This window comes from Theropithecus gelada, chromosome 10 (assembly GCF_003255815.1).
Source record: "Theropithecus gelada isolate Dixy chromosome 10, Tgel_1.0, whole genome shotgun sequence".
Taxonomy (NCBI): domain Eukaryota; kingdom Metazoa; phylum Chordata; class Mammalia; order Primates; family Cercopithecidae; genus Theropithecus; species Theropithecus gelada.
In genome coordinates, this window is record NC_037678.1 from 7,379,163 (window position 1) to 7,404,506 (window position 25,344).

General features: G+C 56.2%; 1 protein-coding gene across 2 annotated transcripts in view; it reads left to right on the forward strand.

The window, feature by feature from the left end:
- The window catches only part of SCUBE1 (signal peptide, CUB domain and EGF like domain containing 1), a 141,862-nt gene extending 125,914 nt beyond the window's left edge, over positions 1-15,948 (forward strand). For both annotated transcript variants that reach the window (XM_025399327.1, XM_025399328.1), the window contains 8 exons: positions 256-459; positions 4,665-4,826; positions 6,327-6,494; positions 7,860-8,021; positions 8,693-8,890; positions 10,699-10,851; positions 11,307-11,386; positions 15,015-15,948. In XM_025399327.1, coding sequence (XP_025255112.1) covers positions 256-459; positions 4,665-4,826; positions 6,327-6,494; positions 7,860-8,021; positions 8,693-8,890; positions 10,699-10,851; positions 11,307-11,386; positions 15,015-15,167 — 1,280 coding nt within the window. In that variant the 3' untranslated portion in view covers positions 15,168-15,948. The remainder of the gene's footprint in view (positions 1-255; positions 460-4,664; positions 4,827-6,326; positions 6,495-7,859; positions 8,022-8,692; positions 8,891-10,698; positions 10,852-11,306; positions 11,387-15,014) is intronic.
- Positions 15,949-25,344: the final 9,396 nt, after the last annotated feature.

The window sequence follows — 25,344 nt, forward strand, 5'->3', positions numbered from 1 at the left end:
ATGTGTTGCGGTGGCAGCTGCCTGGATTGCACTCAGATCTGCCGCGTGGCTTTGGGCAGGCCCTGCCTCCCAGCTCCGCAGCCTCCTCATCTGTCAGATGGGCACGACAGTGGCCCCTTGCCCCAGGACTGTTGTGAGAATGCGCTGAGGTGGTCCGAGCCTAGTGCAGGGCCTGGCGCGGGGGAGCCCTCAGCTAAAAAGGCAGCGGCTAGCAGGGTTGCCAGCGATTCACGTTCTGTCTCCCTGCCCCCGCAGACACTTGCGAAGCGGACTGCTTGCGGAAGCGAGCGGAACAGAGCCTGCAGGCTGCCATCAAGACCCTGCGCAAGTCCATTGGCCGGCAGCAGTTCTATGTCCAGGTCTCAGGCACTGAGTACGAGGTAGCCCAGAGGCCAGCCAAGGCCCTGGAGGGGCAGGGGGCATGTGGTGCCGGCCAGGTGCTACAGGACGGCAAATGCGGTGAGTCCTTGCCCGTGGCCACCCAAATGCTCACTCTGTCCTTCCTTGCACATGAGCTAGGGTAAACAGTGATGGGCATGCAGGGGAGACAGACACCTGGGGAGGGGACAGAGAGATGCAGAGGCCTGCTGGGGAGAAGCACCGCAGCCCTCATGGTCATCGCTGTCATTTGAAGAGCAGTCCTCTGTGCTGGGCCTCGGGCATGTGATCACAGTCCTGGGGAGGGACAAGGAGTGAACGGACAGCAAGGCCACGGTCGAGGGGCGCGAGGGGGCACAGGAACCAGAACAGGCCCTCTCCAGTCTGGGATGTGGTTCGAGGAAGCTTCCTGGAGGAGGAGAAGTCACGTGAGCTGAGACCTCAGGGCTTCGGGAGTCGGGGAGGCTGAGTCAGGGTTGGGGGACAGAACAGCGATGTCGTGAGGCCTAGGGCCACCCAGGAGGGCAGCGTCGTGCTGCAGGGAAGCAGGTGAGGCCGGTCCCCAGCGGGCTGGTGTGGGCTGGAGGGGAGAGCCTGGAGGCAGAACAGGCAAAACCAGCACACCAGACGGTCCTAGTTCTAGTGGAGCTCGCATGCCCGTGGGGAAGATAGACGGTGAGCCAGTGAACATGCCCACAGGTGCAGTGAGGCCAGAGGTGATGGAGCCTGGCAGGCCACAGACACCACTCTGAGTTCAATGGGGAGCCATAGGAATGCTTAGAGCAAGGACACAGGCTTGTGCGCACTGTTAGGGAAGGCTGAGTAGGGGGGGCGGAGCAAGGACGGGGAGGAGCATGAGATGGAGGGGGCTCCTAGGGAGAGACAGACTTCAAGGACGACTCCAAGGGTTTGGCCAATTGGGCAGAGGTGGTATCGCTCCCTGATCCAGGCCAAATCCCCAATGACTTGAGGAAGCGTGGGCTGCGGGCAGGGAAATTGAGGAAGAGTGGCCTGGGGGGAGGGAAATTAAGGAAGAATGGGCTGGGGGGAGGGAAATTGAGGAAGAGTGGGCTGGGGGGAGGAAAATTGAGAAAGAGTGGGCTGGAGGGAGGGAAATTGAGGAAGAGTGGGCTGGGGGGAAGGGGCGCACAGGCTGGACGTGTTCAGTTTGAGATGCTCACAAGTCATCCACATGGAGATGCTGGACGGGCAGTTGGAGCCACAAGTCCGAAGCCTCAAACAATAGGGTTGGCCAGGGGTGTAAACTGGGAAGCCGGTGGAGAAGAGGTGACACCTGGTGGGGGAAGGGGGGAAGCTGTTGGAGAAGAGGTGACTCCTGGTTGGGGGGGGAGCCGGGGGGAAGCTGTTGGTAAAGAGGTGACACCTGGCAAGGGGGACGCTGTTAGAGAAGAGGTGACACCTGGCAGGGTGGGGGAAGCTGTTGGTAGAAAGGTGACACCTGGCGGGGGCGGGGAAGCTGCTGGAGAAGTGGGGAAGCTTTTGGAGAAGAGGTGACACCTGGTGGTGGGGGAAGCTGTTGGTAAAGAGGTGACACCTGGCGGAGGTGGCGGGAAGCTGTTGGTAAAGAGGTGACACCTGGTGGTGGGGGAAGCTGTTGGAAAGGAGGTGACACCTGGCGGGGGCGGGGAAGCTGCTGGAGAAGTGGGGAAGCTTTTGGAGAAGAGGTGACACCTGACGGGAGAAGGGCCAGATTGGGGAAGCTGGGACTCTGGCTCAGACGGTGGAGGGAGACAGCCCTACTGACAAGGGGAGACAAAGAGGACTTGGTGATGTCATTCTTCTAATTTCTTTTTTTGTTTGTTTTTGTTTTTGAGACGGAGTCTCGCTCTGTAGCCAGGCTGGAGTGCAATGGTGTAATCTCAGCTCATTGCAACCTCTGCCTCCCAGGTTCAAGCTATTCTCCTGCCTCAGCTTCCCAAGTAGCTGAGACTACAGGCACATGCCACCATGTCTGGCTAATTTTTGTATTTTTAGTAGAGATGGAGTTTCACTATGTTGGCCAGGCTGATCTCAAACTCCTGACCTCATGATCTGCCCACCTCGGTCTCCCAAAGTGCTGGGATTATGGGTGTGAGCCACCGTGCCCAGCCTCTTCTATTTTCAATAACTTATTTTGGGCCGGGCATGGTGGCTCATACCTGTAATTCCAGCACTTTGGGAGACCGAGACAGGTGGATCACCTGAGGTCAGGAGTTTGAGACCAGCATGCCTAACATGGTGAAACCCCATCTCTACTAAAGATACAAAAATTAGCTGGGCATGGTGGCAGGCACCTGCAATCCTAGCTACCAGGGAGGCTGAGACAGGAGAATCGCTTGAACCCAGGAGGGGGAGGTTGCAGTGAGCTGAGATCATGCTACTGCACTCTAGTCTGGGTGACAGAGCGAGACTCCATCTCAAAATAAAAATAAATAATTTCAAAATAAGTTATTTATTTCAAACTTTCAGAAACATTGTCAAACAGATAAAAAACTTCCATTCATCCAAATTTCCCAGCTGTGCACATTTGACCACATCCGCCCCCTCTGTCTCCCACACGTGTATGCATGTGTGTAAGTGTGCATGCGTGTGTGAGTCTGTAGTCTTTACCATCCAACCCACATGCCCACTCCATTCAGCTTCAGCAATCCTTCCAACAATGTCCCTTTTGTCTTTCTGGTCCCAGCTCCCATCCAGAAAGACATGTCACCCTCCACTGTGTCTTCAGGCTCCTTCCGTCTGGAGGTGCGTCTCTCCTTTTCCTGCCTCTCCTGTCCTTGTTCCAACCTCATCTCCTCTGGGCTGGCACTCAGAGCTCCCTCTGGTTTTTCCGGGGGACCTGACTCAGGGCCCAGGGTCCGGCAGGAACCTCAGCTTCGAGGCCTGATCCTGGGTGCCCCATCAGCAGGCACAGGATACCCCCAGCCCACCACACAGGATACCCCCAGCCCACCACACAGGATACCCCCAGCCCACCACTGGCTTCACTTTCACTCGCCATTTTCCCTCTGTGATTGATGAGTGTTTTCTGGGGACATTCTGAGTTTGGACCAATATTCTCCTCCTCATCAAACTTCTGCACAGCTCCCACCATGTCAGCCACCTCTACCATTTGTTCCACATGCACTAGTCATGTTCTTCTGCAGGAAAGCGGGTGGCCGTGGCCATTTACCTCTGGGTCTGTATCCCTGTAGACTCAGATCCCCCTTACTCATTGCATTGTGATCCATTCCTGATGTTACTTAGTTCGGCGCTCACTCTGTCGCCAGGGTAGCCAGGGGTGCCTCACCAGGCTGGCTGTTGGGTCTTTCTGACCTGCCACACACATGCTGCGAGCCTCCCCTTAGTTCAGATCCAGTCGACACTCTCCATCCCCTGGCATCAGCCAAATCCCCAAGGACCCCTGGTTCCTTTGAGAGGAGGATGATGCGTAGAAACCAAAATCTGGGATATTCATTGCTCCTGGAGTACCACTGCCTCTAGGCCCGCTCATCGGACAGAACTGGAAAGCATAGGTGTGTATACAGGTGCGCACACAGGCACGGGAATCTACGGGTGCGGGGTTCTAAAACCGGGAGTTCATGCCCGTGCCTCCCGTTGCACACCTCAGGATCCTTTCTAACCCTCACTCCCGTTTCCGCATTTGTAAGCATCTTCTCCAGCGCTGAGAAACTCGGCTCCCTTTCTCCTTAATTTACTGATTTACTCAGTTTCCTTTCTTACTCATCAGTTAACATATTTGTTCAGTGTAGCCAACCATACTGCACCGTCTTCAGCCCATCATCTCCTCACTGCGCCCCTCCCACCTCCCCCGCCAGGCCCTCCTGCCCTTGCCTATTTCAGCCCCAGTCCCTCCGCACTGCCCCTAACTCCTCCACTCAGGAAGGACAGGGGAGCTTTGGGGTGAAAGGACTGTAGCATGTCCAAGTGGCAACATCCAGGAAGCAGTTTGCTAAAGCTGGAGGGCAGGGTGTGGAGCAGAGAGAGGACACAGGTATGGGGTAAGTGGGGACCACAGGCTTTTATAAGCAGGTGGAGATGGAGGGGTCCACAGAGGACTCTGAGGTGCAGCAGCCAGAGGGCCCAGGCTTCATGGCCCTCACAGATGGCTGCCCCTTAGGTCCTGCCCCAGGCTCTTCTGGGATAGGTCTGGGGCCCCTCTGTGTCCTTGGGGCCCCAGGGAACAAGGCCTGTGCCTATCAGGAGAGCCTGGGCTTGAGCACACAGGAGACACCCCCGGCCTCCCCACCTCTGCCTCCAGCAGCCTTTCCACTTTGCCTCTGCAGTTGCCTGTGGGCCTGGCACCCACTTCGGCGGCGAGCTCGGCCAGTGTGTGCCATGTATGCCAGGGACATACCAGGACACAGAAGGCCAGCTCAGTTGTACACCGTGCCCCAGCAGTGACGGGGTTGGTCTGGCTGGTGCCCGCAACGTGTCGGAATGTGGAGGCAAGTGTGGGCCTACCCTAGAAGGAGAGGTGGGGGTGAGGGGTGGGCAGGGGCTCCTCCTGTTGAAGGCCCGGGTGCCTGGTGTGGCCAGAGAGCATGGTATTTTCTAAAGTTCTTTGTCCTTTCCAAAGCCCTTCACGATGTCTGTGCAGTCATCACTTACAAAGTGCATGGCAGATCCCAAAGCGTCAGCAGTCTTGGAGTGCACTACAGTACTGAGCACCGCACTGCACTCAGTGTGTTTCAGAATTGTATCATGCACTTTGGAAAGGACTTCACGGTGTGCAAACACTTTAGCATCCACAGATCAACTTACGGTTCTAAGGGAGGTACATAAGTGCCTTAGGAGGGACCAGACAGCTTACATTTTACGGAACATTCCATTGCGACTGGAACACTTTGCAGAGTGTGTCTTATACTCGAGCAAGAACTTTGCTCTACACAAAGAACTTTGTGATGTGCCCACAGATGGTTTAGAAAGCCCTTGTTCAATTTCCCAAATACAATTCGGTTTGCAAAGAGCTTTTGCTTTTACCTCCCTCTCCCGACTTAATTCCATCTGTGAAGCCAGCTCAGGCTCCCCACGAGCCTTTCTTCCCAGGCCACTGTGAGTTTCACCCAAGAGAATCCGCGGGGAAGGTTCTCAGCACCCTGAGAAGCACGGTGCCTGTGAGGGTGGAGGAGTGGGGTCCCAGGATACCGGAGACCTCCAGCTTTCTCCCGGTCACAGAAGGGCTCAGTAGCCCAGCCCTGAGTCCGTGCAGGCTGCCGGCTGCTCTCTGGCCCACTGCCCGCTCCAGGAATGTGGTCTTCACCCCTGGGGGAGTGGCCACTGGTAGGCGATTCCGTGTTTGGGTAGAAGCTGAGAATCCCAGGGTCTGGGCTGAGAGGACGCTAAACCTGCCCCTCACTCAGTGCCAGAATGTGCTCTGCATCCTGAGTCTGCTGGAATGCTAGAACATTCTTTATGTGGAGCTGAAATTGGCTTTCCTGTGGTTCCCTCCCTTTGTCCCGGGGTGCTCTTGAGTACCTCAGAAACCCTCCCCAGACCCGCCTCCCTCTGCTCTGGCCTGGCCCTGCTGGTAGACCAGGCAGCGTCACCCCGAAGCTGAGCAGGTGCCCCTTCTGTGAAGACCCCGGTGCAGCCTGCCCCCCAGGGAGAGCCCCTCTGAAACACGCGACCTCCCGCTCCACCCGTGGGTCCCCTTCCCAGCTCAGCAGCAAGATCTTGCTCTTCAGCCCCCAGGCCTTCTTGCTGGTGGGAGAAGGAAAGCCAGCTTGACCAAGGCTGCACGTGAACTGCTGGCAACATCCGGACCAGGGCCCAGCCTCCTGCATCCAGGCTGCTGCGTCCTCCCCACCCCGTCCCCACCCCAGGCCTCGGGTGTCTGGTACCTTTTCCAGGGCCAGGCAAGGGCCAAGAGCAGGGCCTGAGACCACCCACAGCCTCGGCCCTGCGGCGCCCTCCTGCCCACCTGAGCCTTGACCTCTGACTTCCAGGCCAGTGTTCTCCAGGCTTCTTCTCGGCTGATGGCTTCAAGCCCTGCCAGGCCTGCCTCGTGGGCACGTACCAGCCTGAGCCCGGGCGCACCAGCTGCTTCCCATGCGGAGGGGGTTTGCTCACCAAACACGAAGGCACCACCTCCTTCCAGGACTGCGAGGCTAAAGGTGAGCATGTCCCCCCACCACGCCCGCCCACCCCGAGAGGCAGGGCTGCACTGCTCAGGGAGGCTTCCCCGAACCCCTCTCATCTCCACATGGCAAACCTCCCAGCTCAGAGGAGCAGCCTGGAGCTGTCAGGCGTGGGCGTGGGTGACCCACTGTGCCCTGCATTAGGACAGGGACGTCTTACAGCTGAGAGCTTTCTGAGCTCCAGGGGGGGCAGCAGCTCCTCAGAGCACTGGGGAGGGCTCTGGGGACAGGAGGGCTTGAGCAGCATCTAGAAGGGAGGTTGGGAGGGTTAGGAGGGGGCAGGAGTGTGGGGACAGGAGGGCTTGAGCAGCATCTAGAAGGGAGGTTGGGAGGGTTAGGAGGGGGCAGGAGTATGGGGGCAGGAGCGGGATCAGGGTATCACCTCAACTGCTGTCTGTTCAGGGCACCTGGTCCCACCCAGGTCTGCATCCCGTCTTCCCTCACTCACCAACTCCCCCAAGTCCTCCCCATTCTCAGCTGCTGACCCTGCTTCCCCACCGTGCTCCCTCTCAGTGTCTGTCTGTCTGTCCAGGCAGCCTGGCCCTCAGCCCCCTGGAGCCAGCCACATCACCAGATACTCCCCTGCACATACAAACTGCTCTGAATTTGCCCATTTAAAAAAAGAATTGAAGCCAGGTGCGGTGGCTCACGCCTATAATCCCAACACTTTGGGAGGCCAAAGCAGGTGGATCACCTGAGGTCAGAAGTTTGAGGCCAGCCTGGCCAACATGGCGAAACCCAATCTCTACTAAAAAAAAAAAAAATACAAAAAAATGAGCCGAGCGTGGTGATGTGCACCTATAATCCCAGCTACTCGGGAGACTGGGAGGGGAGGATCGATGGAACCTGGGAGGCAGAGTTTACAGTGAGCCAAGATGGCGCTACTGCACTCCAGCTTGGGTGACAGAGCAAGGCTCCATCTCAAAAAAAAAAAAAAAGAATTGCCCACCTCTAGCCCCCCACCCCGCCACCCTCAGACTCTGGCTGCCTGTCTCTCCTGCCCCAGCAACCTTGCAGAAAGAGGGTTTGGCCTCACTGGCTCCACTTCCCCTCCTTTGTCTCCCCTGAATGCCTCTGGTCACATCCTCACCCCTACTCTCCCTGAAAATTGCTCCCATCAAGGTGGCCTGTGTGGTCCCTGTTTTGCTGGAGCGAACATCACATCAACCTGCCATGTGACCCCCACGCCAAGGGCTCTTCCCGGCCGTGGCGGAGCGAGGGTGGTGGGAGGTCATGGCGCGGTGGGGAAGAGCCTTGAACTCTGTGCCAAGACAGACCTCGAGGGCATGGGAGGTCCTGCACCCCTCCACACCCACCACACTGCCTTGTGTCCCCCGGCAGTGCACTGCTCCCCCGGCCACCACTACAACACCACCACCCACCGCTGCATCCGCTGCCCCGTCGGCACCTACCAGCCTGAGTTTGGCCAGAACCACTGCATCACCTGTCCGGGCAACACCAGCACAGACTTCGATGGCTCTACCAACGTCACACACTGCAAAAGTAGGTGCTGCTGCTCCGTGGCAGGAAGCTGGGAACGCGGGAGGGGCTGGGCAGGTTGTGGGGGCGGGAGGAGACCTGATCTTACACGAGGACACTGGACTTCTCCCGTTCCGTCACATCTGCTCTTGGGTGCCCTGCAGCCGTCTGGAGGCCTATGGCACCAAAGGGGCAGCCCTGGCTTGGCCCACTCTACAGAGCCCACAATGGTGCCCATCATTCATCAGTTCCCACTGCTCACCTGACACAGCCTGAGCCTCTGCCCCAGGCCAGGTCCTGCTCTAGTTTCTGGGTCTGCTGGGGGAGCTGACAGACTACAGGGGCAATGACGGGGCTGCTAGAGAGCACAGGGCTCCAGGCCCTCTCAGTGCCCCTGACAAGGCCCAGCCACAGAGAAATAGGGTGGGCCTGAGGCACGGCAGCCCAGTAAGAAGAAGCCTCCAGGTTGGGCCCTGGGTAACCACAGGTGTGAACAGGGGACCTGCCCACCTGCTCTGGGGGTAGCCCAGGCAGGGTCCCCAAGGAGGATGGGCTCAGGGTCCGAGGGCTGGTGTGGGAGGGGACAAGAGCACCTTCCAGCCCTGTGCTAGGCCTCCCGGGTGGTTAGAGGCCTGGCCAGCCAGGGCCTCCGCCGAGCAGAGCCTGATGAGGCCCTTGGGCCACTGTGCCCGCAGACCAGCACTGCGGCGGCGAGCTTGGTGACTACACCGGGTACATCGAGTCTCCCAACTACCCTGGTGACTACCCAGCCAACGCCGAATGCGTCTGGCACATTGCGCCTCCCCCGAAGCGCAGGATCCTCATCGTGGTCCCGGAGATCTTCCTGCCCATCGAGGATGAGTGCGGCGACGTTCTGGTCATGAGGAAGAGCGGTACGTGGCGGGTGGAGGGGACCAGAGGCAGCCGCAGCCCCGTTTGCACTCCCGTCTCGCTGCGGTTCCACCAGGCGGGATCGCTGCCTTCACAGGGCAGAAAGGAGGGCCCTGGGGCTCAGGGCTCAGGGGACCAGCCCCTCAGAGTCCACCTGGGAGGCAGGGTTGAAACCCACTTGGGTCTAAGAGCTGGCTTTACAGAGTTCTATGGAAAGATCCGGAGAGCTTAGGGTATCCCGAGAGTGGATGCTGGGACATGGTCAGGCCTGGTCTCAACTCCGGCCACAAGCCCGGCCCTCATCCCAGTGGCAGGACCAGCCGCAGGGCCCCTTCCCACCACTGTCTGCCACACAGCTCAGAGCGAGACCTCAGACTCCAGCTCCACAGGTCTCCTCCTGCCTGCTGAGGTTTGGGGGACCACACGGCGGTCCCATGCACCACACAAGATACCAGCTCAGACAGCCCTCCCCGCCCCTCTGGGAGCCGTGGACTCCTGGCTCATCCTCCCCCGTCAGGGCTCCTCTTGAGACTTCAGGGAGTGAAGGATGGAATGGCATGAGAACTGGTTAGTCCTCAGCAGTGGGTGTGACCGTGTGTGTGCCCAGCTGGCCACAGCAGCAGGAATGCCTGGGAGGCCCCTGAGTGCCCCCCAGCGCCAGCCAAATCCCTGCAGCGTCCCTGGCCAGGGGACCTCGCTGCTGTCAGGCTTTGGGTGCCCACGGGAGCGAGCTCCAAGTCTGAGTGTTAGGGAAGGAAGACAGGAACCCAGACACCCACAAACACTGGCCAGAGAAGATCTCTGGGTACACAGCGACCACAGAGACCGGCCAGAGGAGGGGTGGGGAGGGGCCTGAGGGCTGAGCTGCATTATCCTGGGCAGGAGTTACTCAGCACAGCTAATGAGCAGACAAATGTCAGCAAGGCTGACGCAGCTGACCAGCCAAAAGCCGCAGTGTGCAGATGGGCAAGGGACCGGCCCGGGACCACCTTCCCTGCCCATTCCCCTTACCCGCTCCTCTGCCCCCAGCACCAATCCTTCTGTCTCCCACCACAAGGCTGAGCTCAAGTGAAGCCCAGCCTCTCCCCGATGAGGGGCTCCTTGGGAAGGCTCCCAGGGAGCCGGGAGGCCTTGCCGAGCAGCCGTTAAGTGAGGAGAGGCTGGGCAGGGCTGGGGTGCTCCCCTTGTCACTGCGTCTGAGAAAAGGATGGTTTGCAGAGTTTGGGAAGATTCACCTGCCGGTCACATGCTGTGCCCACGCTGCCGCACTCGGCTCCTGATTTCCTCCTCGGGAGATCAGCGCTCAGTGGGCCTTGCTGGTGCATTTGTTCTTGGGGAGAAGGGACTTCCCAAGTCTGTGCCTCTGGTTCCAGCAGTCAGTGCCGGTTCATCTCCCATGCCCTCCCCCAGCTTCCACTCCCGCCCTGGCCTTGCGCCAAGTGCAGGCCTGAGCCCTGTCATGGGGGAGCAGTTAGCTGGAGGGAGACAGAGACCCACCAATGGAGGGGCTGTGATAAGGGGTTCACCAGAGCAGAGCAGGATCTTGGGAGGGGAGGGAGGGCGCAGTCAGGGAGGCTTCCTGGAAGAGGGGACACAGAGATGGGTCTCAGAAGGACACGCAGGAACCAGGGTTGAGGGTAGGGAAGGGCCTCGGAGGCAGAGGGAACAAGCACGAAAGATGAAGCTGTTGTGTTTGGGGTACCAGGTGTTCGGTGCACGTGCTGGGTGGCGGACTGGATGGGAGGCAAGCGGCCTAGGGCAGGAGGAGCTGCCTACCTGGGGCAGCTCAGCAATGGTGCTTCACCTGCAGCCTCGCCCACGTCCATCACCACCTATGAGACCTGCCAGACCTACGAGAGGCCCATTGCCTTCACCTCCCGCTCCCGGAAGCTCTGGATCCAGTTCAAATCCAATGAAGGCAATAGCGGCAAAGGCTTCCAAGTGCCCTATGTCACCTATGATGGTAAGACCCAACTGTCTTCACGGCCCACTGTGCACGGCTCAGGCAGGGCCCTGGAGACAGAGATGAGTCGCACGTCCCCACCCTCAGGGAGCTGTGACCTGGCAGGTACAGACCCGGAAGCAGAACGAACCCTGTCAGGGGCCAGAGTCAGACAAGCCGAGGGTGGTACCGGGTGGTACAGGCAAGGCAGCAGTGAGTGGCATCTGCAGGCTTCAGCCAAGATGCTGCCCAAGCAGGGTTTTGAGGGCTAAATAGGGGGTTCTTAGCGAAACCCCGAGGAGGACAATACAGGTGGAGGGAGCCCCAGGTTCAAAGCCAAAGGCAGAGCTGTGGCCAGCCATAGCCTGGAGCCCGTGGCTGGAGCAGGGGAGGGAGGGCAGAGGCTGGAGGTGAAGGGGGAGCATGTGGGTCTCAAGCCCCTTGCCTTCCTCTCCCCTTGCTGACCCACGGCCCAGAGGACTACCAGCAACTCATAGAGGACATCGTGCGCGATGGGCGCCTGTACGCCTCGGAGAACCACCAGGAAATTTTGAAAGTGAGTGAGTTTATTGGAAGGGAATCCATGTAACCCTGGGATGGGGCCTGTGATGAGCCAGGACCGCCCCTGCCCCAGCCCTGGCCCCTGGAGGAGCAAGGGAGGGTGGGTGGTGATGGGAGAGGAGCAGGAGGCGTGGGGGTCCCAGAGCCCTAATGGTGGGGACTGGGCCCTGCATGTCTATCCCTCCAGACCAGGAGGCCTGAGGGAAGCTGTTTGGTGGGGATGTGGGGACCAGGACCTGGTGATGTGGCCTCGGGCACGTTCCTCACCAGCTCTCAGCCTCACTCTCCTCATCTGTAAAATGAGGGTATTCTGGGGGGTGTCTCAGAATCAGTGGGATCTACCCAGTGCCCCTGTCACTTGGAGACCCCCTGCCACTGGGACTGGGTTCCCTCCTCTTCCTGCTTCCGGCCTGGAGAGGCAGGGCCACCTGGTGTGTCATATGGTGGGTACTGGCCGGAGGCCCAGGGACCCAGGACTCACCCAGCTTAGCCCTGAGCAGCAGCACCGTCAGCCCAGGAGCCCAGGGGTGTGGAGGACGAGGGCAGAGCTGGAACGCTCCCGCTGTTGCCTCGTCTGAGGAAAGGATGCTTTGCAGAGTTTGGGAAGATTCACTTGAGTCTCCCCATAGTCTGCCAGTCGCGTGCTGCCGCCCTCGGCTCCTGATTTCCTCCTCAAGCCGTTTGGGTGGAAACCAGGGATGCGTCCTGGGTTCTCTCCCCGCATCCCTGTTCCCCCAGCTCTGCCCTGGGAGCATCACTCCCAAACTGAAAGCGTCCTGATGCTGCTTTGGGGACATAAACCCCAGCCAGGGGGCCGCCCTCCTACACAGCAGTTCCCAGCTCCTCACACTCACCAGGGCCCCTCGGCCCATCCTTCCTTCCCCAACCTCTTTCCCCAGCAAACGTCCCCCCAGCCTTCCGCCCTCAGCTGGGACATCCTGTCGTCCTCTGGGCAGCCTGCCCGGACCCCCTGACCTGGGTACACCCTTCGCAGCCCTTGGGCCCCACGCGCCCCGCCTTCCTGGCAGCCACCAGCACTCACTTTAGCTTTGTTCTGTGAATATTTAGTCCCCGCCCCCCTTGCGGGGGAGGAGCTGCCAGGGTTCATGGTCAACGCTGCCTCCAGCGCCGGCCCCGCCCCAGCACAGAGGAGGGCAGGAGTGTCTGTCTCCAGGGTGTGGCTTCAGGGCACGCGTGTGTGGGGAGTGTGGGGAGTGTGCTGTGTGGTGTGTTCATGGAGGCATGTGTGCTGAGTTTGGAGGTGTTCAGTGTGTGTGGTGACTGGTGTGTGTGTAGGGGTGTGTGGTGGGTTTGAGTGTGGGGTGTGAGTGGGTGTGTGTAGTGTGTATGTAGGGGTGGGTGTGTGGTGGGGAGGGTGTAGTGAGTGGGGGTGTGGTGGGCGTGTGGTGTGTATGGGGGTGTGTGTGGTGAATGGAGGTGGGGGTGTGTTTGGTGAGTGGGAGTGTGTGGTGTGTCGGGGGTGTGTGTGTGGTGAATAGAAGTGTGGGGGGGTGGTGAGGGGGGTGTGGTGGGTGTGGTGTGTGTAGGGATGTGTGGTGAGTGGGTGTATGGTGTGTATATAGGGGTGTGTGTGGTGAGGGCGGTGGTGGGTGTGTGGTGTGTGGGGGGGTGTGTGTGGTGAATAGAGGTGTGTGGGGGAGTGTGATGGGGGGTGTGGGGGGTGTGGTGTGCGTAGGGGTGTGTGGTGAGTGGGTGTATGGTGTGTATATAGGGGTGTGTGTGGTGAGGGCGGTGGTGGGCGTGTGGTGTGTATGGGGGTGTGTGTGTGGTGAATGGAGATGGGGGTGTGTTTGGTGAGTGGGAGTGTGTGGGGGGTGTGTGTGGTGAATAGAGGTGTGGGGGGTGTGGTGTGTGTAGGGATGTGTGGTGAGTGGGTGTATGATGTGTATATGGGGTGTGTGTGGTGAGGGCGGTGGTGGGTGTGTGGTGTGTGGGGGTGTGTGTGTGGTGAATAGAGGTGTGTGTGTGGGTGATGAGGGGGGTGTGGTGGGTGTGGTGTGCGTAGGGGTGTGTGGTGAGTGGGGTATGGTTTGTATATAGGGGTGTGTGTGGTGAGGGGGTGTGGTGGGTGTGTGGTCTGTGTAGGGGTGAGTGTATGGGGAGTGGGGGTGTATGATGTGTGTAGGGGTGAGTGTGTAGTGAGTGGGTGTATGGTATGGGGTGTGGTGGATATGTACGCAGAGATGAGTGTGTGCCAGGACAGGTCCACCCTAGGCACAGCAGATGCAGCCAGAGTCAATAGGACGAGGAGCCCTCACGCCCCAACAGGTGGTGGTCACCATTTGCTGAGCACCTTCCCTGGGCCAGGCTCTGGGGACTCTGTCAGGAACCAGACCTACGCCAGGCCTCACCTCTGCTCCATAGTTTCTGCCCAGGGTGGCAGCCAGTGCCCCACTAGAGAGACGAGAGCCTGGGGCTCAGAGAGGGTAGGGACTGCATGTGCCCTCCAGTGACTGCTCCAGAGGACAGCCCCCGTTTGCTGCCTAGATCCCCACAGCAAACCTGTACTGAGCACCGCTGAGGACAGGCTCTCTGCTCACGCCAGTGCAGACCGTTTTCCTCACAGCCCCAAGAAGAGGCATCTTCTGTGCAGGGAAGCTCTCTGTGCAGGGAAGAATGAAATTCAGAGCAGCAAAGCTATGTCCCTGAGGTCCAGCGGGCCAGCTAGCAGGCCTGAAGTGATGATTTGGGATCTGCCGGCTGCAAAGCCTGTGCTCTTGGCTGAGTGTTCTCTGTTTGCAAATGTTGGTTGTGTTGTGTTGTTTTGCAGTGGAACCCTTTGTTAGTAAAATCTTTTTTGTTATTTGTTTTGAGACAGTCTAGCTCTGTCATCCAGCATGGAGTGCAGTGGCGTACTCTCGGCTCACTGCAACCTCTGCCTCCCGGTTTTAAGGAGTTCTCATGCCTCAGCCTCCCAAGTAGCTGGGATTACAGGCATGCACCACCACACCCAGCTAATTTTGTATTTTTAGTAGAGATGGGGGTTTCGCCATGTTGATCAGGCCGGTCTCGAACTCCTGACCTCAGGTTATCTGCCCGCCTCAGCCTCCCAAAGTGCTAGGATTACAGGTGTGAGCCACTACACCTGGCCTTTAGTAAAATCTTATTGGAATCCCAAGAGTTAATGCCAAGGATCTATTTAAAAACCAGTTACGGGCCAGGCGCAGTGGCTCACGCCTGTGATCCCAGCACTTTGGGAGGCCGAGGTGGGTGCATCACCTGAGGTCAGGAGTCTGAGACCAACCTGGCCAACATGGTGAAACCCTGTCTCTACTGAAAAGACAAAAATTAGCCAGGCGTGGTGGCACATGCCTGTAATCCCAGCTACCCGGGCAACTGAGGCAGAAGAATCACTTGAGCTCAGGAGGCAGAGGTACAGTAACCCAAGATCGCGCCACTGCACCCCAGCCTGGGTGACAGAGCAAGACTCTGTCTCAAAAAAAAAATTAAAAAAAACCAATTATACTATTAAAACCAAAAGGTCTGTGGGGTCCTGAAACCCACGAGCCAGCCCAACTCTCTCCCCTCCCCCAGCCTGGCAACACCCCACAGACCCTACAGGCCCCAAGCCTCCCCCACCTCCCACCCACCCTATCTTACAGGACAAGAAGCTGATCAAGGCCCTCTTCGACGTGCTGGCCCATCCCCAGAACTACTTCAAGTACACAGCCCAGGAGTCCAAGGAGATGTTCCCACGGTCCTTCATCAAACTGCTGCGCTCCAAAGTATCTCGGTTCCTGCGGCCCTACAAATAACCGGGGGGAGCGGCCCTGCCTGGGGGTGGTCTGGTCCACGGAGGGCGCACCTGCCCTCCACAGTGGGAGCTGCATGGGCCACCTCGTCGCCTTGGGAACCCCATGGCACTGCTCTTCAGGGAAGCCAACCAGCCCATGGAGACCGAGCCCAGGCACCCTTCGGACCCGCTGCCCCTGTGGGAGCACCCTGCTTCAGGAAGCCTCCCTCCCTCCCTCCGCCTCCCTTCCCCAGGACACCAACAGCGCCCTCTCCTGAGCCCTGGCGGACGGACTGCAGGTAGCAGGATTGCAGGACCTCCGCCTGGCCTGGCATTTTAGGAGAGAGGGGAAGTAGGGCCTATGCTCTGGGAGGCGTGGTCATCCGGGACAGGAGGCCAGGGCAGACAGGAGGGGACAAAGGTGCTGTCTCGGGGAGGTCGATGAGCCTGTGCTAGCATCCGCAGGCCCCACGCTCTGCCAACTCCTCCAGCCACAGGCAAGGCCATGGCTCCGGGCTGTTACGCTCTAGGGGTTCTGTGATGGGATGGAACAGAGCTGCTGGGGAGGAGACTGGAGGTTTCTGCGTTCCTTCAACAGAACATTTAATGAAGTACTCTATATATATATATATATAAAAATATAAATATAAATATATATATATACACTTCTATTTGTGGGTACTTTAGGAAAACGCTCTTTGGTCACTGTAAATATGAATTGTGACCCCATCCCTTCCCGCATGAGCCCAGTGAGTCCTAGCAGCTCTCAGCCTCCCTGAACGATTCAACAGCTCCTCCCAGCATCTGCCCTTCTGTTTCTGTGAGGCCGGCAGCCCTTGGGGCTGGGGAGAGCACAGCTTGCCTTGGACTTGCTTCCCAACACGAATTTTTCGAGAACTAGCTCAGATGCTCTGCTGGAGTGCTGACCTCACCCGTCCCCTTGCCAGCATCATCACTGCCCTTGGACAAGACTCAGTGGAAGATACTTCCCCTTGGACCTGTTCCTAGGAGGTGGAGGGGCCCCGCAATAAACTGCAGAAGGGGCCTTGGCTCTGACCCTGTGGCAGTGACCTTGGGGTCCGTACTATGCCCAGGTGTCAGCAGGAAACAAGGCCTTGCTCACAGGAGCACAGGCTGTGCCACCACAAGGAGACTCAGAGCGGCCAGTGAGGAAAGGGGAGAGAGAGGAGCTGGCTGTCAGAGGCCTGGCTCCCAGCGCAGCCTCCTCTTGCTACACCATGCCGCCCGCCCCCACTTAGAGGGAAACCTCTTTCCTATAAAGGAAAGAGGTTGAATTGACTCAGAGTTCAACATGGCTGGGGAGGCCTCCGGAAACTTACAATCATGGCGGAGGGTGAAGGGGAAGCAAGCACCTTCTTCACAAGGTGGCAGGAGAGAGAAGCAAGCAGGGAAATGCCGAGGGATGGAGAGTCTGGACTATGACCGAGTGCATGTGTCCCACCCAGCCGGGAGGCCAGCGCTGGGGATGCCGCCAGCAGAACTCCGCGCCGAGGTCCAGGAGGCCATGCCTGCTCTTCATCTGCCTGTGCGCTGCGGGACCTGCGTGGGAAATGGTCTGTATGTTTCAGGTTAACAAACACTGAAAATCCCAAGGACCTGGGAGACTCTTAAAATGAACTCCATTCTTCGGCTTGAAGTTGCCTCTAGGGTTCCTCCTGGTCACCCCTGGGCCCAGCCTGGCTGGCGAGACATGAACACGGTTTAAGAGGCTGTGGCACACTGAGGACTGCACAGATGGAGGCAGGCAAGCGAGGTCCCTGGAGATTCAGGGCTTGGTGACGAGGTAGGCCGGTCATCACATATTCTACAGCCCAAAAGAGGGCTTGGAGCTCAGGAATTATGCTGTCACGTGTGCCCACAGCAGCGGGTTCCCTGGCCTGGCTCCTGCTGCCATCAGCTGCCTTCTCTGCTGAAGTCCGACTCAAGGTGGAGAGAGAGTGGAGCCTCTGCACTTGGTGGGTAGGTCAGTGTCAACTAACAAGCCCTGCCGGGGGCCACTGCCCCTCCTCTGGCCACAGTCCACGCAGGCCAGCCCTGGTTTCCGGAAAGAGGCCTCCCTCCCTCCCTTTGTGGAGCCATCAGTCATCCCCAAGATGAGAGGCGAGCGTCCTCCTGAGTGAGCCTGCAGCAGCAGCTCCTGAGGGGGTGCCGGGACGGGTGTCGCCTCTTCATGAGTGTTCTCCAGAGAAACAGAACCCAGAGGATACAGACGTAGAGCTGTGAGGGGCTGCATTATGGGAATTAGCTCACGGATTCTGGAGGCCAAGAAGTCCCACGATCTGCTGTCTGCGAGTGGGAGACCAGAAGAAGCGACACCGTCACTCAGTCTGAGTCCAAAGCCCGAGAAGCCGGGGGCCACCCTGTGAGTCCCAGCATCCAAAGCCCCGAGAACGAGGAAGACGGATGTCCCAGTTCCAAAAGGGAGGGTTCTCCCTTCTTCCCCCTTCTGTTCCACTGGGGCCCTCAACAGATGGGATGGAGTGGATGTCTTCACTCAGTCTGCCGGTTCCCATCCTAACCTCTTCTGGAAACACCCTCACATGTTTTCCCAGCTAGCTGGGTATCCTCCACCCAACCAAGACAACCATGCAATCAACCATCATACTTAAGGGTTTTTGGTTTTTGTTTTTTGTTTTTTGAGATGGAGTCTCGCTCTGTCGCCCACTAGAGTACAGAGGCACGATCTCGGCTCACTGCAAGCTCCGCCTCCCGGGCTCACGCTATTCTCCTGCCTCAGCCTCCCCAGTAGCTGGGACTACAGGCGCCTGCCACCATGCCCAGCTAATTTGTTTGTATTTTTAGTAGAGATGGGGTTTCACTATGTTAGCCAGGATGGTCTCAATCTCCTGACCTCATGATCCGCCCTCCTTGGCCTCCCAAAGTGTTGGGATTACAGGCATGAGCACCGCGCCTGGTCAGGGTTTTGTTTTTTTTTTTTTTTAATCCTTTCCAAAAACAGAAAGAACTCTTAACCTCTCTGAGCTCTTTCTGCAGTTCCTTTGGGTGGTTTTGAAAGTTGCCACCCACATACCCACAGATCCACTGCCCGCCTCCCCTCCCCTCATGTTCCAGGACTCACCACCGTGGTCAGACCGTGCCCAGCGTGCCCAGGGCAAAGTTGGATGGGCAGGTGCAGACGCAACCCAGCCTTCATCTTGCTTTCCCTCGCAAGCCCTTCTATAGCTCCCGGCCCACGGGAGAGGCCGTGAGGAGCGCAGGGTCGCCAGCAGTCCCCCTGGGCCTCCCACACCATCTGGGTGACTTGAAGTCCAGGGTTGGGCTCTGTCTTGAGTCTCCACATCAGTCTCACACTGGGGAACTTGGGGTCCCCCTGTTAAAACTAGAGCTGACCCTGGGCCTCAGGGCAGGATGGTCCCAAGGAGAACTCTGTGGACAGCAAAGCGCATTTCTTCCAGTTGGTGTGTTGTTGAAGCCAACGGCAGCTTGATGTGAAGTGGCTATTCCACCTGGTTCAAGATGGAGGTGTAGAGAAAAGAGAAGTGGGGAACAAGGACTGGGCCAGGTAGGATGGATCCACGTAACAAAGCCCAAGAAAAGATGGAAGCTGAGGGCGTAGAGTGCAGGAGGCCCCTATGCTGTCTGAGGGGGAGGCCAGCACAGCCCCTCCTCGACTGTCGCCTGAGCAGCTGATGAGGTCCCCAGCGCCGCACACTGTGCTCCAGGGAGAGGCGCCAAGAAGCGAGCAGGCTGCTGAGAGTCTCCGCCCTGCTATCTGGCTGGGACGGAGGCAGATGCCCGGTCTCCAGGCTCCTCTGAGCTTGGGTCAGCTCCTAGTAGAGCACTGCACCCCAGGGAACCGAAGGACCTGTGTGAAGACAGGCATGGAAAACCAGAGTGTCTCCCGTACAGCTTCCCAGGAGTTAGGGGGAACCCAGGTGTGGGGGGACTTTCTGCCTCACATTCCTGGCATTCCCCCCAAGTTTGTTTCCACTTTCCAGAAACAAACCACGGGAAGGGAAGGAATCTGCAGCAGGGTTTCGAAGCCAGCCAGGCCCTCCGTGAGTGAGGGCTCGTGTAGCTGCTGAGGGTAGCCTGCAGCCAGGCGGCCTCATCCGCTGCCCAGATTAGGCTGTGCCTTTTCCCATTCCTTCCCCGCGCCAGAGCGTCGCAGCCACAGCCACGCCAACCTCCCTCCTCCTGCTCTGGGCTCTGCACCGTCCTCTCAAGCAGCAGAATCAGCCTGCGCTCCCCAGCCTCAGTGCCTCTGCCCCACACAAGTCGCACTGGCCAGGCGGTGACCAGTTTCCCAAACGCTGGCTCCCCAAGGGGACAGTGTGGCCCACTCCTGCCCTGCCTCCATGGTGGCCCAGGCTGCAGGGCCCACGGTGGAGGCCTCGGGCAGCTTTCTCTCCGGCTACCCATTGGCTTGGGACACACAGATAAAATAGAGCTGAAACATGGGCCAAAACATCCCAGACAAGGATGGCACAAGAGGCCAAATTTGAAAGCCCTAGGAGAGAAGCCATTTCCCCCACTTCTAGCGAGCATGGTTTCTGTCTGAACGGCCTCCCTCTCATGCTCATTCTCCAGAGACGCGCCGTCCGCAGGCAGCCTCTGCATGAAGCCGCTCCCCGGGCTTGTCCACGGCAGGAGGCCCCTGGCCTGTCTAAGCCATACCGATGCTTAATGTACATTTTTGGAGTTGAATATTATTCCGGCACCTCCACCACCCCCAGCAGAAAAAAATAAGATACTGAAATAAGTTGAGTCATTTAGCAAACATTTACTGAGCACCTCCTGTGTGCCAGGCTCCTAGAAAGACAGGGAGTTGGTGCCCTGCACAGACGACAAACTGCCCCAGACAGCAGACAGACAGACAGACAAACTGCCCCCGACAGCAGACAGACACACTTCTCCGGACAGCAGACAAGCTGCCCCAGACAGCAGACAGACAAACAGACACGCTCCCCCGGACAGCAGACAAGCTGCCCCGGACAGCCTGCTCACCTTGCCTGCCACAGTGCATGCCCCGCAGGGAGAAGCTTTCCTTCTCACGCAGGGGGTCCAGCCATTTTCACCTCCCCTGGTCCATGCTCAGGAAGTCTGGTTGCCCTGGCAAACTGCAGCTGACATTGAGGTCCCTTTTCACCAAAGATGCACAAGGTGTCCGTGCCGAGCTGACATCATTCAGGCTAAGGGCAGAGGATGTAATGAGGGGTGAGGGAGGATGTGGAGAGAGAGCAGAGAGCTCCTCCTATTCTGCTGCAGCTGCCTCTGCCCCCACAGCACCCACAGATCCCTGGCCCTTCCAGGAGTAAGTCCTGGGCAGGCAGAGCTGGGGTTGGCCTGATCCCACCTGCTTTGCTCTTGGAAAGGACATCAGGTGTGTGCAAAACATCCTTGGAGCCCAGACAACACAGGCATGGCCTGCGTGCCCTCCCAGCACCTGCTGCGATGGCCTCAAGGCCTCTCCAGTCACCTGCTGTACCATGCCACTCAGAGCCCCTGGGTGAGCCCCCTGGAACTGTTTGCATCCCCCAAGCCCCAACAGGAAGAAGGGAAGAGCAGGGAAGCTGACGCTCACTCACTGCCCACTGGGTGCCAGGCTCTGCGCTCAACCCTCTAATATCCACACATCCCATCCTCCCAGCCCCGTGTGGATGGTGGGGTTAAGACCATTGTTTAGATGTGGAAATGAAGGCTCCAGGAGACCACAGGACATGCCCAAGGCAAAGAGCTGGTAGTCCCTGGATTTGGGAATCAAACTCAAGCCCATCTAATCCCAGCGTAGGAAATGTCTCTAAAACGTTGATCAATCGGAAGCTTACAGACTGGAAACTGGGCCAGGTCAGCCCTCGCGGTGGAGTTCAGAGACAGAGAGAAGGTTGCAGGGAGGGGAGAGAACAGGAGGATCCGGGGCCAGGGTGACTTCAGTGACATTCCCTCCCTCCTTCACAAGCACGAAAAACTCGTTTGGAGAGAAGACAGCTTCTGCCTTCCCTACCAGGCAGACAGGGCATTCACTGTGCCAGTGTGAGCAGACACGGCCCGAGGCTCAAGTGCCCTTGCCGAGTGTCCCCACTGCCCTTGGGGAGGCCCCGGCACAGCCCTGCAGAGATGCGAGTAAGAGTGCCCAGTGCCCTCAGCAGATGGGTGGCAGAAAGCAGGAGGAGGAAGAGGGAGCTGACCAATGCCGGGTGTCTTGTTCACTGAGATCAGAACCTCCAACATGCCGAGCAGACCCAGGCCACGTCGCTCGGGGAACAGGACACCAGGGCATTGTGCTCAAGGCCCGCAGGCTTCACTTCTGGCTCCTGCGAGGGCACTGTACGGTCCAGGCGCTTGGCAACGACTGCCTACAAATACCGACATAACCACATCTTCCTTTTAGTTGCCACCAATATTCAGTTTTGTTTTATCCATCATGTCCTCCATATGCATGTAATGAAACATTTGTGAAAATCACTTTAATAATAAACAGGAAATGAACCTAAATATTGCTCTTTTCTCTTATTCAGCAGAAGTCATGAGTTGAGGGGAAATGCTAACTGGAATCCAGAGAAGAAAAAATAATGGAAGAAATTTCATGACGCTGTTGAGGACTGAAAGCTACAGTAACCTCTGGAAAACAAAGCAGCGAGCTGGAGATCTAAGTGCAGAGGCAGGGGGCGCCCACATTGAGGGAACAGACATGCTCCTAACTGGCAGAAGGCAAAATGTCCATATTGCAAATCCCATTTCCCCTCATAACTCATGATGAAATGAGAGTTCTTTTTTTTTTTTTTTTTTCCAGACAGAGTCTCGCTCTGTCACCTAGGCTAGAGTGCAGTGGCGCGATCTCCGCTCACTGCAAGCTCCTACTTCCGGGCTCACGCCAGTCTCCTGCCTCAGCCTCCCGAGTAGCTGGGACTACACACCCGCCACCATGCCTGGCTAATTTTTTGTATTTTTTGTAGAGATGGGGTTTCTCTGTGTTAGCCAGGATGGTCTTGACCTCCTGACCTCATGATCCACCCACCTCAGCCTCCCAAAGTGCTGGGATTACAGGCGTGAGACACCATGCCCAGCCAAGAGTTGTTCTTTGACACTGGGCCTTTAATCTGGAAGTCATGGTCACAGTGAGCCTCAAGGAATGTACAACTCGTCGAAATTAGGCACACAATGCTGTGTGTGTGTGTGTGTGTGTGTGTGTGTATGCGCATGCACAGATACACATTTCTATTTCTCTGGGAATATGGCCCACAGCGTTCCTCAGGTTCTAAAAGAAATCTAGGGCTGGGTGCAGTGGCTCACACCTATAATCCCAGCACTTCGGGAGGCCAAGGCAAGAGGATCGCATGTGTCCAGGAGTTCGAGACCAGCTTGGGCAACATGGCGAGACACCCATCTCTACAACAAATGAAAAATAAAAAATAAAAACTGAGCAAAAGACATATACATGCATTTCACAGAAGAAGAAACAGGATGGCCAATTACCTTTGAAAAAGTGCTCAATCTCGTTAATAATAATGGAAATACAGGCTGCTCTGCCTAGGAGTAGTCATGCTTTTGTTTCTTCTCTGATAAACTTGCTTTCACACACACACAAATGGAAGGATAAATTAAGACAACAAAAATATACCATGGTAGCACTGGGTTGGCAAAGAAAAATAAGTGTGATAAAATCAGAATCAGAGAGGATATAGATCAACTGACTACATACAAATGGGGAATCTCTTTTACATATATGTTCCAGGAAATATACAAAAATATTCATAGCTTCATGTTTATTAGAGCAAAAAGCTTAAGATAACCTAAGTCTCTTAGTGAAAGACTGCATCATAGTCACATAATTAAATATTATGTAGCTATGACAGTTAACATCCTGCAACAAAAGGGATATGTCTTAAAAACATCACGTGCAGGAACAAGACCAGGATGTGTGCCCGCACCACTCTGCTGGAGGTCTAGCCAGGACAAGTAGGCAGGAAAAAAATATAAACGGCATCCAGACTGGAACGGAAACAAAATTACCCATTTCACATGTCCTGATCTTGTATATGGAAAATACTTAAGGAATCCACAAATAATTACTAGAGCTAATGAAATTCACAAGGTTACAGGACATAAGATCAATATATAAAAATCAGTTGTAGGCTGGGCACAGTGGCTTACCCCTGTAATCCCAGCACTTTGGGAGGACAAGGAAGGTGGAGAGCCTGAGCTCAGGAGTTCGAGACCAACCAGGGCAACATGGCAAAGCCTTGTCTCTACCAAAAATACAAAAAATTAGCCAGGCATGGTGGCACACACCTGTGGTCCTAGCTACTGGGGAAGCTGAGGTGAGAGGATCGCTTGAGCCTAGGAGGCAGAGGTTGCAGTGAGCTGACATTCAGCCACTGCACTCCAGCCTGGATGACAGAGTAAGACCCCGTCTCACAAAAAGAGAAAAGAAATTAAAGAATATTTGTATTCATGGGTTGGAAGACAGTATTGTTAAGATGACAGTACTCCCCAAATTGGTCTACAGATTCAATGCAGTAATGATCAACATCCTAGCTGGCTTCATGCACAAACTGACATGTGATTCCTAAAATTCATACAGAAATGCAAGGGACCCATAGTAGCCAAACAGTCTTGAAAAAGAACAAAGTTGGAGGATTCACATTTTTAAAACTTACTACAAGCTTACATTAATCAAGATTGTGTGGTACTAGCAGAAGCATAGACCTATAGATCAATGGAATAGAATTCAGAGTCCAGAAATGAACCCTTAAATTTATCATCCATCAGTTAGTTTTCAACGACAGTGCCAAGATCATTTAATGGGGAAAAAAAAAATAGTCTTTTCAACAAATGGTACTAGGACAACTAAATATCTACATGCAGAAGAAGGAAGTTGGACCCCTACCTCGTACACAAAAAATCAACTCAAAGTGATCAAGGACTGAAATGTAACAGCTAAAACTATAAAACTCTTAGAAACTAAGACAGATAAATAAGTCTTTGGAATCTTGAATTAGGCAGCAGCTTCCTTTTTTTTTAACCTCAATTTTTTATTTCCGTTAAGTTTCAGGGGAACAGGTGGTGTCTGAATACATGAGTAAGTTCTTTAGTGGTGATTTCTGAAAACTTGGTGCACCCATCACCCAAGCAGTATACACTATACCCAGGCAACGGCTTCTTTTTTTTTTTTTTTTTTTTTTTTTTTGAGACAGATTTCGCTCTTGTCACCCAGGTTGGAGTGCAATGGTGCAATCTCAGCTCGTCGCAACCTCTGCTTCCCAGGTTCAAGCGATTCTCCTGCCTCAGCCTCCCGAGTAGCTGGGATTACAGGCACGTGCCACAACGCCCGGCTATTTTTTTTTGTATTTTTAGTAGAGATGGGGTTTCACCATGTTGGTCAGGCGAGTCTCGAACTCTTGACCTCAGGTGATCCGGCCGCCTCGGCCTCCCAAAGTGCTGGGATTGCAGGCGTGAGTCACTGCGCCCAGCGGCAATGGCTTCTTAAATGTAACACACAAATAATAAGCCACCAAAGAAAAAATATATAAATTGGACGTAACAAAAATTGAAAATTTGTACTTCAAAGGGCTCTGTGAAGAAACTGGAAAGATAACATAATAGGAAAAAACCTTTACAAATCATGTCTGATAAGACTCCATCCAGTATCCAGGATATGTAAAGAACTCTTACAACTCAACAATAAGACAAATAACCTAACTTAAAAATGAACAGGTCGGGAGCAGTGGCTGTAATCCCAGCATTTTGGGAAGCCAAGGAAGGCGAATCACCTGAGGTCAGGAGTTTGAGACCAGCCTGACCAACATGATGAAATTGCGTCTCCACTAAAAATACAAAAAAAAATTAACCAGGCGTGGTGGCACGCACCGGTAACCCCAACTACTTGGGAGGCTGAGACAGGAGAATTGCTTGAACCCAGGAGGAGGAGGTTGCAGTGAGCCAAGATCGCACCATTACACTCCAACCTGGGCGACATGAGGGAAACTCCCTCTCAAAAACAACAACAACAACAACAACAAAAAGAGCAAAGAAGGCCAGGCACAGAGGCTCATGCCTGTAATCCCAGCACTTTGGGAGGCCAAGATAAGAGGATCACTTGAGGCCAAGAGTTCAAGACCAGCCTGGGCAATAAAGCAAGACCCTATCTCTGTATCAACAACAACAATGGACAAAGAGGCCAGGCACAGTGGCTCACATCTGTAATCCAGCACTTT